This window comes from Chenopodium album, chromosome 7 (assembly GCF_948465745.1).
Source record: "Chenopodium album chromosome 7, dcCheAlbu1.1, whole genome shotgun sequence".
NCBI lineage: Eukaryota > Viridiplantae > Streptophyta > Magnoliopsida > Caryophyllales > Amaranthaceae > Chenopodium > Chenopodium album.
Genome location: NC_137840.1, coordinates 60,338,382 through 60,350,803, shown reverse-complemented (window position 1 = coordinate 60,350,803; position 12,422 = coordinate 60,338,382). Strand labels below are relative to the sequence as shown.

Below are 12,422 nucleotides of genomic sequence, written 5' to 3'. Positions count from 1 at the left end.
TATGTTTCAAATTGATGATTCTAAAACTCCGGGATCGGATAGCTTTTCTTCTGCTTTCTTTCGGTCGCATTGGTCCACTTTTGGTACGTCAGTTATTAATGTAATACAATACTTTTTCTCTCATGGACATATGTTGAGGGAATGGAATAGAACTTTCATTACTCTTATTCCCAAGGTAGAGCAACCGGAACTTCCTTCTCAATTTCGTCTGATTGGCCTTTGCAATGTTCTTTATAAATGTATAGCTAAATGTATTTCGTCTCGCATTAGAAAAATCCTTCCTTATTTGGTCTCGGAATTTTAGAATGCCTTCGTTCTGGGTTGACTCATGTCTGAAAATATCTTATTGCACACGAAATTATCTCCTATATGGACAAATCTCGTGGTCGTACTATGTGTGCAGCTTTGAAATTGAATATGAATAAGGCTTATGATATAATCAATTGGGATTTTTTGTGGCATGTGCTCCAGGTCTTTGGCTTCCCTCCCTATTGGATTCATATAATTCAGCAATGCGTTTCTAAAGTTTCCTATCAGATTTTGGTGAATGGTAATCCTACAAAGATTTTTCGTCCGGTTCGGGGTCTACGTTCGGGTGATCCTTTATCTTCGTATTTATTTGTCCTTTGTATGGATGTTTTTTCGGCTTTGATTTGCAAAGCTGAAAATGATCATCTGTTCCGAGGAGTTAAGATTTGCAAGCGTCCTCCTTCGATTTCTCATCTGTTCTTTGCGAAGGATGCTTTTATCTTTTTCCAGCCCTCTCCTTCGGCTTGTTCGGAAGTGTTTAATGTAATTCAGAAGTTTAGTGATATTTCAGGTCAGATGGTTAATCTTTAAAAATCTTTTTTTCACTTCAGTACTAATATCCTGGATGATTATCGAGATTATTTGGCTGCTTCTATGCATTTGAGGGTGGAGTCTTCTCTTGGATCTTATTTGGGTCTTCCGGTTGATATTGGTAGATGCAAATGTAAGGCCTTTCAGCCTTTAATAGACAAGGTTGTTAGTCGCTTGAGTGGATTTGCTTCTCTTCATCTTTCGGCTGCTGCTAAATTGGTCATTATCAACTCTGTGCTAGTAGCCTCTTTTAATCATATTTTGTCTGTCTTTAAGATTCCATCCACAGTCACAGACAAAATTAATAATCTTTTACTTCGGTTTTGGTGGAAATCTTCTCCTCACTCCAAAGGCATTGCTATGGCTCCCTCTTCTCTTCTTTATAGGCCTAAGGGTCTTGGTGGTCTTGGTCTTCGCCATCTGGGTTTTTTCAACTCTGCTTTGTTAGCAAAGCAAGTTTGGCGTGTCATTCACAATCCTCAACTCCTCGTTTCTCGCATTATTCGGGCGAGATATCCTTCTCTTTTGGATTAGAGTTCCCATTCTAGACTCACTCACCCTTCTTGGGGCGGTAATAGTTTGCTTCATGGGTTTTACTCTCTATAGTCTGGTCTCATTTGAAAAATTGGGGACGGTACTAAGGTTCCAATCTTTGAAGATTCTTGGGTTCCAGGGTCTTCTGTGACTCCTAAGGATTCTCTTGCTGGATTGGTTCATCCGTCGATCTGGTGTCTTCTCTTATTGACTCTTGTTCTAATACTTGGGATTCCTCTTAGGTTCATAGGCTGATTGATTCTTCTACAGCAGCCAAAATTCTAAGTTTGGAGCGACCATCTCAGTTATGGATGACTTCGTCTACTGGTAGTTTTCTAAAGATGGGAAATTTTCTACTAAATCAGCCTATGCTGCTCCTATTTAGCGATCGACTTTGATGGCTCTCGATGGGGTTTCTATTCCAATCTCTTGGTGGAAGAAATTATGGGCTTTTCCTATTCTGCCTAAATGGAAGATGTTTGTTTGGAAATTAGTTCATGGAGCTATTCCAGTTGCGGCCTTATTATTTAGAAAAGGTATTCCTAATGATCCATTATGTGCCTTCTGTCATTCATCTCTAGAGACGACTGATCATTTATTTATGCATTGTCCGTTTACTTGTTGACTTTGGAGATGTGGTCCTCTGGGTATTCATCTCCCTCCTGAGAATTCTTCCCCCTTTTCTCTTTGGTTTTCCAACCTAATTACCCTATCTTCAAGTCATGGGAATTGGAGTAATCTGGACTTTATTTTAGCCTTTTCCTAGGCTATTTGGAGCTGTAGGAATGGTGACTCAGCTCCTGATCCTTTTCTTGTTTTCCACCTTGCTCAAGAGTGGCAATCCCGCAGCTCTTCAGCCAGGGAGTTAGTTGTTAAGGATATTACTCCTCCTCCTGGTTTTCATTCCCACCTTCTCTTGGTTACCCTCTGTGGTCATTTTAATGATCAAAATGCAATTGATTTAATTTTTTATGGGGCTTGGGATCCTTCTGACTACAAAGTTGGTACCGGCTGGTGTTTTTATCAAGCAGGATCTAATTAGTGTCTTGGGGGTGGAGCTAAAGCTTCCTTTGCCCTTTTCGGCTATTCAAGCAGAAATGCTTGCTTGCCTTTTGGCTTTGCGGATGGCGCATAATCATGGTTTTACTCATCTTCAAATCCATACTGATTGTATAGGAGTCTTTTTCAGTCTGCGATCACTATTCCAAGGACATCTCTGCCGTTTGGATTCATCAACAGATTAAAGGCATCATACCTCTCCTTTCTGCTGGTTCTATTCGGAAGGCTACAAGAGATTTTATTAGGCCTGCTCATGAGCTAGCAATTTCCGCTAGAAGCGTCATACTCTTTATCTTTCCTTCTAGTTTAATTTGTTTATTTTGTTTTAGAGTTGATCTTTGTCAAAAAAAAAAAAATTAAATAAATAAAATAAAATAAAATAAAATAAAAAAAATCCCTAGATAACTACAATTGAAACAAATTGATGACATTAAAACAAATTGTTGGAGACATAAGGATATTAGATAATTAGGCCACACAAACTTGTACAACTGATGAGAAAATTTAATCAATAAGGACAAATCTATAAAGAGTAAACGCAAAAAATTCTTTATTAAGTGCACCTACTAGTTAAAAATATAAATAAAAAAAAATAAAATAAAAAAATAATAATAATAATAATAATAATAATAATAATAATAATAATAATAATAATAATAATAATAATAATAATAATAATAATAATAATAATAATAATAATTTTTCACTTTACTTATAATGTATAAATGTTAGATGACCACTAAGGTTATATACTTATTGTGTGATTGTCAGATTGTGTCATCTAGATTAAGGTGCAGTTATATATTTTCCTTACATTTTAATATAGTCCCGGTGTGATATGCATTAATATTAAGTTAAAATTTTGAGGTGAGGTCTGCTCTTATTTTTAGATAAAATGATTATTGATAGTAATTCACAAGAGTAGACCTTAGCCTCGATTTGATTTAATTATCTCTAAAGTATACCTTCCGATTTATAACTTAAATTCAGTAAATAATTAAAGTTACCATAAGGTAGGTTAGAAGTTACCATAAGCGGTTTAAAAGGTATCCTACATTATATATACAGCCAATGTGGCAATGTAAAGGTAAATACATGTAAAGTTGTGTAATTATTATTATTATTATTATTATTATTATTATTATTATTATTATTATTATTATTATTATTATTATTATTATTATTATTATTATTATTATAAAAAACAAAACGTACAGAGTCAATCAATTTACAAGAAATTGGTAGGGAGCCGAGATACAATCTGGGCCCCCACCCCTCTAGCTATAGCGAACCCGATCCTGCTGAAGATGTGAGCAGCTGCACGAGCACCAATATCCTGAGTCTTAGCGAACGCCTGAACCCGCTTCAGCAACGCAATAGCATCCTTCTCTAATTCCCCCAACGAAGAAAAGGAGAAAGGAAGAAAACCATAGCCAATAGCCCTACAACGCGCCCCATACTTGTCCCGCTTCCGCTGAGCCGCCGCCGCCGACACAACACGACCAGGAACGAAGTCAGACAACCCCGATTGTGTCAAAGGTGAAGACCCCGTCAAATCAACACATTATTATATTATTATTATTATTATTATTATTATTATTATTATATCTCAAAAACAGATAAAGTCATACAACCTACAAAAAATTAGTGGGAAGCCGAGATACAATCTGGGCCCACACTCCCCTAGCTATAGAAAAGCCTATCCTAGTAAATATATGAGCAGCAACACGAGCCCCGATGTCTTGAGTCGTTGAGAATTTCTGAACCCGTTTCAGCAACGCAACAACCTTCTTGTCAAATTCCCCAAGCGAAGAAAATGAGAAGAGAAGGATTCCATATCCAATAGCTCGACTACTAGACTCATACTTGACCCGCTTCCGACAAGCTGCATCGACCACATCCCGTCTAGGAACAAAATCAGATATCCCCGACAGTGTCAAAGGAGAAGACCCTGTCAAATCATCACAGACATCACGACCTTATTATTATTATTATTATTATTATTATTATTATTATTATTATTATTATTATTATTATTATTATTATTATTATCAAAAAACAAAACCTACAGAGTCAATCAATTTACAAGAAATTGGTAGGGAGCCAAGATACAATCTGGGTCCCCACCCCTCTAGCTATAGCGAACCCGATCCTGCTAAAGATGTGAGCAGCTGCACGAGCACCAATATCCTGAGTCTTAGCGAACGCCTGAACCCGCTTCAGCAACGCAATAACATCCTTCTCTAATTTCCCCAACGAAGAAAAGGAGAAAGGAAGAAAACCATAGCCAATAGCCCTGCAACGCGCCCCATACTTGTCCCGCTTCCGCTGAGCTGCCGCCGACACAACACGACCAGGAACGAAGTCAGACAACCCCGATTGTGTCAAAGGTGAAGACCCCGTCAAATCAACACATACAAAAAATTATTATCAACATTAAAACCTACAAATTCAATCAATTTACAAAAAATTGGTAGGGAGCCGAGATATAATCTGGGCCCCCACCAAAAAAAAAAAAAAGATATTAACGAAATAACACAAAAAAAAAAATTAAAAAAAAAATTCAAGAAAGCTTATTTCTGTTTCTTGATAACCGTCATAACCAACTAAAACTAACGGGCCTAGTAAGAAGGATAAATCTGTAACAACCAACTAACTACATATAATCACACGTATAAATATGAATGTAGTCGTTACATAAATCATTTTATACTCCAAAACTACTTTCACAAGTATTGTTTTTTTCATAATCTTAGGAGCATTCAATTCTACAAATACTAGTTCCTCAACACTAATCATAAGAATTACCAATGGCGGCTTCTTCGAGTTCACAGGGAGGTAACAACAATGATCATAGGATTGTCGAGAGTGATTCGAGTGAGCGATACGTCAGGTATGATGAGATAATTGGAGAAGGTACAACCATTCTTGATTTTGGTAGGCGATACTCAAAGGTCAATAAGATCATTGCCGTAGAAGGTAGTTCGAGTTTTGACTCTATTGACACGGGTGGCACACACGTATGGTTCAATAAAAAATCGAAATGTAGTACGCAGAAAGTATACAAGGGATTCGATGACATCGCTGGTATCGAAATTGCTTGGACCAAGACAGAGCTAACAGAGAATTTGTTAAAGAATGACGAAATTCTTGAGAAGTTATGTGCAGAAGCTGGTCTAATGAAGTTTTTAGATCATGAAAATATAGTTAAATTAAGACACCATAACTTGCTGATGTGGCAAAATTTGATTGGCCAGTATTTTGTAATAAAAATTATTTCCAATTTATAATTATAATTAGAAATCATAAATTTAATTCGTTCATCATCTTGTTCATCATCGTTCATCATATCGTTCATCGTTTATGGTCGTTCATCGTTCATCATCTTTCATCGTTCATCATTCATCACTCATCATCGTTCATCAATCATTTCATAAATTATGAAAATCTATTTTCGAAAATATACTTATAATTAAAAATCAGGATGATGGATATGCTGCCGGAGAAGAATGACTATCGATTGCCTGAAAACCGCCGGAAAACTGACCATATCTATCCTTCCCGAGAAAGTCGCCTGAAACCTTCCTAAAACTGACCAAAATTGATCCTAAAATCGTCGCCAAATAGTCTAAGAACTGCCCCATGACGAAATGCCTATGATGTCGCCTAAAAACCGCACAAAAAACCCACCCCAAAACTAATTAATAAACCAACCCAGAAAGACCCCTAAAAACACAAAAAAGGCACCCAAAATACACCTAAAACCGCTTGAAAATTCGTCGAAACCTTGAGCCTTAAACCTTCGGTGGAACCTACAACCTAATCGCTGCACCCTAATTGCTCACGAGATAGATCATAAAAAAAATGGCCACCAACGATGATGAACACTATTGTCAATTGAAGAACACTGAATATTTGATTTGCTGGTTTTTTTTTTAAAAGTTTGATTTTTTGAATTTTAAGTATAATTTAATTTTTGGAAATGATTATTTTACAAAAATAAAATGATGTATTCTTTATAAATAAAAATACATGTATTTACAAGCATATATACATGTATAGTACATTTAGCCTTTAAAAAATAAATCAAAAATCGACCAATTATAACTTGACACAACATTGTATTATGAGGAGCCCATTTTCTCACATGACATTTTCGTAAATAAACCAACAACTTCATTCAACTTTATTCAATTGTGGAGCCCACAATAATGAAAAAGTTACGTTGTTGATTTATTCACGAAAATGCCATTATGAGAAACAAATTTGTTTCTCATCATGAAAAACAGGAAATTTCCCTTAAATTATGGTGTCATTTATTGAAAAATGACAATGTAAAGTGTCTTTAATTAAATGCTACGATTCTTTGATTGATTACGAGACGAAAACGAGGAAGTATATATGAAGGGTTGTGAGACATAAGAAAAATGTCTCACAATTATTAAAAAAATAAAAAGGTACAATGAAGAGAGAGAAAGGAGGAGAGAGATAGCTAGGAAGAGTGAAAAAGTAATGTGGACTCGACTAATACTTTTTAGACATATGATCACGTGCAAAACGGACAAAAACTTATAGGGACCACTACCATTGAGTCTATATTTTGTTCCACTTAAACTTCAATTGAATTTTTTTGAGTACCACTGAGACTATATTTTATACCACTAAGAGTGTATTTTGTTCTACTTAAGCTCCAGTGGTACTATTTAACAGCTCAATGAGACATCTCTAAAATGACGTCTAAAATACCTACATTGCCCTTGCAAGACATATCTTTATTGTCTCACAACCCTCCGTTTGGAAAACCTCGACGAAAACCATAGACATGATTACTGAGTATTTTCCTTCAGGAAACTTGTTACAGTATCTCAGAAATCATAAGATATCAGGTCATAATGCAATCAAGAAATGGTCAAGACATATTCTGAGTGGAATTGCTTATCTTCACAGTCAAACACCGCGAATTGTACACCGTGACATAATTTGTGAGAACATTTTTGTGAATGGAGAGACAGGAACTGTAAAAATAGGAGGATTCGGGTTTGCGTTGATTCTTAAACAGGGGTTCTGTAATAATCAAACAGATGTTGGATCATGACAAATTAGGGAGAAGAAATAGAATAGAATGACTTGTTTATTATTCATCGATAGGTAGAGTATTTATACAAAACCTACGCTTATAAGATAGGAAACAATATTCCTAAAAGATATACCATATATCCTAATGGTATATTCTCTAAATAATATCTTAGCATAAACTAATATTATTCTCTTAAATGAAATCTACGGAAAATATATCACACATATATTTTCCGATATATCATATGTCTAACACCCTCCTGCAATCGTAACGATAGTAACACGAACGTTGCGATTGGAAATTCTTCTTTTGTTGAAGCCGAGATGCACTCTTGTGATGTCGCTTTCATTTTTTTTCTTCAATGATGAGAACATTCATCTTTTTGAACTCATGTATCATCAATCAAACAGGAACGTCATTCTTTTCGAACCTGCAAATATAACAATTTTTGGTTTTTCTAGAGTAAAACCGAGCTCCAATCAAATAATTATTGGTTTTTCCAGAGTAAAACACACTCAAATCTTTTATTGGTCTTTCAGAGTAAACCACACTCAAATCTCTTAATGGTCTGTGAGAGTAAACCACACTCAAATCTCTTAATGGTCTGTGAGAGTAAACCACACTCAAATCTCTTAATGGTCTTTCAGAGTAAACCACACTCAAATCACTTATTGGTTTTTAAACCACACTCATATCCAAAGGAGCAAAATCATGCTCGAATCAACTCACAAACCTTGTCTCACGGCACAAGGAGAACCAAATATATCTTGTCTCACGACACAAGAGAGTCGATATATTTTTTTATATATATAAATATTGCGTCAAGCATAACGCTATTTAATTTCTTCATCTCTAAAGATGTGTTATAGTGGAGGAAGTCCACTCACATACTCCCAAAAAAAAAAAAAAATTCTCCCAAAAAAAAAAAATCACATACACATAAATCCCATTGGTGGGTTTAACTTTCTAACCCACCGGTAGGGGGGGAAATTTTTATGAGCGGTCCCAAGATTTAACCTGCTCTTGATACCATGACAAATTAGAGAGAAGAAATAGAATAGAATGGCTTGTTTATTATTCATCGATAGGTAGAGTATTATACAAAACCTATGCTCATAAGATAGGAAACAATATTCCTATAAGATGTACCATATATCCTAATGATATATTCTCTAAATAATATCTTAGCATAAACTAAATATATTATTCTCTCAAATGATATCTACGGAAAATATATCACACATCTATTTTCCGATATCTCATATGTCTAACAGATCACGTCACAAGCCATCAGACTTTGTAAAATTACGTTACAATGAGTTGATTGACATTTATTCTTTCGGAATGTGCGTGTTAGAGATGGTGTGGGCAAATAAATGCAGTACAAGTACGACAATGGAATTACCGAAATAAGTGAAATTAGGCGGCCTTGAATTTGTTGAGCTATGCAAAATGGCACACGATGATGTTGAAGTTTCCCGATTTACTAGCAGGTGTATAAATCTAAGACCCTCGGCGAATGAGCTCTTGAATGACCCGTTTATTGCACTGGAACCGCCGAGTGATCCTGATTCGAGTACGCCAAGAGCAAGATTACATAGGGTGTTACAAATGGTATGTCCCTGCTTATCATGAATTGAAAGTCCTCACCAAATGTCCCATCGTGTGAAATTTGCTACTCTATTATCGATCAAACTGTTGTTAGTTCGTTCTTGTAGATTAATACTTTGCTTACGCTAGAAAAATAAAATATATGTGTTGGACACCGAAATTTTGTTAATTATTAGGTGTCAGATATATGTAGATAAAAAGATAAAAATATTATAAGATATTATCTTCAAGATCTCGTAGAATATTTGATAGATATCTTGTTTACTACTCTATGACACTCTATATAAAAAGGGTTGTTTATAGGGTTTAATGAGGCTCGGATGAAACAAGTCACAAAGACTCATCTCCTCCCACTACCAAACATTGTAGGTCCATAGTATGAAATAAGCCGACAAGGCCCCGTACTATAAAATAATATCAATATCCGTGATTTTATTACAGGTTTGAATTTTTATGGTTTACAGTATGATAACTCAGTTTTTAGATTAATGCTAAGGTTGTAATCATTCATTTGTAAGGGGAGGGGGTTGATTCTTTTGTTTATTAATTGATTTTCATCACTAGAACAGAACATCAGCAAACACAAGCACCCTCTCCACCAAGACTGGAAACACCACCACCCTCTCCACCACCACCACCACCACCTCCACCACCATCTCCACCAAGATAGGAAACACCACCATCTCCACCAAGACAAACACCACCACCATCACCATCACCACCACCTCCACCTCCACCAACCAATACACATGCAAGCTCATCTTCTCAACCAAAGAAAAAGCACAGAGTTAGGCCTTCCAACTTGAGAGTGCCAAAGAGCAAGTCTTCTGTACAAGGGAGAGGTAAGGGAGTTGAGAGAGTGAGAAGTGAGAATGAAAGCAGAGATGTGCAGGTAAGTGAGTCAAAGAATGATGATAGTGAGGATGATGATTATGTACTTTCTGATGTTGATGAAGATGATGAGAATGTGAGTGACCTAGACTTCATTGAAGATGAGGATGATAACGTTTTAGATGATGTTGAAAAGTTGAGAGAGAAAAAGTTTGAAGATTATTTAGATGGGAGTCACAAGTTGGATAAGTTGTATAAAAATGAGAAAATTTGGGCAGGAGTAGAGTTTGGTTCTAAGTTTTAGAGCCATGGTTGATTTTTGAGAACAAGGCTCAATTTCTAAAAGTATTTAGGGATTTCTGCATTCAAGAAGGGTTTGCAGTGACTGTGGACAGAGCTGAAAGCTGGAGATACACAGAAAGGTGTGTGGTTGAGACTTGCAACTGGAGGATACATGCTACTATTTTGGTTGACAATGTTAGTTGGGCCATTAACACTCTAACTGGGGAGCACAATACATGTGGCAGATTGGAAGACAATCCCATGGTTTCAACTGACTGGTTATGTAGACATCTATTGCAAGATCTAGAGGCAAATCCTGAGATCCCTGTAGAGTCTCTACAAAAGATTTGAATGGAAAGATTTAGGTTGCATGTGAAGAAAAGGTTGTTCTACAAGGTCAAGGCAGTTGCTAGGGTTCAAATTCATGGTGGGTTTGCTGAGAGTTATGCCTTACTGCCTAGATATGCTGAGATGATTAAGGCCACAAACCCAGGCTCTTATGCACTCATAACATGGACAACAAAAACTTGCAACCAAGCACCTCAGTTCAAAGCTTGCTTTTTTTCCTTTGCTGCATCTGTCAAAGGATTTCTTGGTGGGTGTAGGCCCATAATTGGGATAAATGGAGCACATTTGAGTGGTTACTACAAAGGGATTATGTTGACTGCAGTTAGTATTGATGCCAACACTGAAATATTTGTGATTGCATATGGGATAGTTGACACTGAAAGCATTGAGAGTTGGACATATTTCTTCAGAAATCTGAGATGCCTATTTTCAACTGAAGGTTGTCGTAAAGATGACTGGACCTTTATTTCTGACAGACTGAGGGTAAGCTTACATAATATTTGTTTCTATTCATTTTGATCATACATACATTTTCAGCATACAGTTCCTAAATTTGTGTATCTTTGTTTTTGTTGCTTAATTAGGGAGTTGATGCTGCAATACAAGATGTGTACCCAAAGGCAACAATGAGGATTTGTTGCCAACATCTATACTCCAACTGTAAAACAACAGGGTGGAGTGGTTTAGCTTTTTACAAGCTTTTTTGGATAGCTGCAGATGCATACAATGAGTATGTGTTTGAGAAAGCAATGACAAAAATCAAGGAGCATGCTGCTGCAGCTGAGGTGTACTTAAGGGAAGTACCAAAGCAATGGTCAAAGAAGATGTTTGACACCAAAGTCTGTTGTGATCACAACACAAAAAACGTTTTCGAGTCTTTCAATTCCAAGACAAAGGATTTCAGAGACTTGCCTGTGCTGACACTACCTAAAGGTACATCTAATATAGCCTTGTTTGTTTTTATGCATTGTTGTTGTTATATGACACTAATTATGTGTTGTATGATGAAGCTGTAAGAAATTGGGTGATGAAGAGAGTGGGAGCAAGATTTGACAAGGCTATAGACATGGAACCTCATTAACTGACAGAGCATGCACAAAACATACTCCAAAGTAGAAGTGATGACTCTAGATTTTGTCATGTTACTACTTCTGGGGGGAGGGAGTTTGAGGTCAGAGATAGGCATGTGAAATTCCCCATAAATCGGGATTTGATGACTTGTGGGTGTGGCAAATGGCAAGGTTCTGGCATTCCCTGTAAGCATGGCTTAAGGGTGATATACCACCAAAGATTGGAACCCACCACATTTGTTTCACCATACTTCAAAGGGGCTGCTTACAAAGCAACTTATGCCCAGCACATCCACCCTATGGCTGACCCCACACAGTGGCCAAATTTTGATGTTCCTACAATATTGCCCCCACCAGTCAAGAGAAGTGCTGGCAAACTAGCAAAACGGAGAAAAAGGACCCCACATGAAGCAAGGAAAGGCAAAAGGCACAAGAACAACAAATGTGGAATCTGTAAGGAGTTGGGGCACAATGCTTTAACTTGCAAGAACAAGAGCACAGCTGGAAGTGGTGCTGCTGGACAAGGAAAAGGGAAGGGGGAAAAAGGAAGGCACAAACTTATGGTGGAAGCACCTCTCACCAACCTCCATCAAAGCAAAGGAAAACAAGAAGCACTCAAGATGCTTAGTTCACATCTGCCATAACTTTTTGTCAGTCCACCACTGCCATATTTTTTTGTTAAGAAATTGAAACCAAGTTCCTATATTTGATGTCAGTAGGTGGAAGAATATGGTTTTTTTTGGACAAAAACATAATCATATGTAATTAAT

At 36.6% G+C, this 12,422-nt stretch overlaps 2 protein-coding genes across 2 annotated transcripts; both read left to right on the top strand.

Annotated features, from left to right (window-relative positions):
* The first annotated feature begins 369 nt into the window (after window positions 1-369).
* Window positions 370-1,374, top strand: LOC145640393 (uncharacterized). The gene is made up of 2 exons (XM_081691680.1): window positions 370-725; window positions 861-1,374. Exons 1-2 carry the CDS (start codon window positions 370-372, stop codon window positions 1,372-1,374), a joined length of 870 nt encoding a protein of 289 aa, XP_081547806.1.
* Window positions 1,375-10,585: 9,211 nt separating this feature from the next.
* On the top strand, window positions 10,586-12,296 carry LOC145640392 (uncharacterized). The gene is made up of 3 exons (XM_081691679.1): window positions 10,586-11,065; window positions 11,167-11,515; window positions 11,671-12,296. Exons 1-3 carry the CDS (start codon window positions 10,586-10,588, stop codon window positions 12,294-12,296), a joined length of 1,455 nt encoding a protein of 484 aa, XP_081547805.1.
* The last annotated feature ends 126 nt before the right edge of the window (window positions 12,297-12,422 follow it).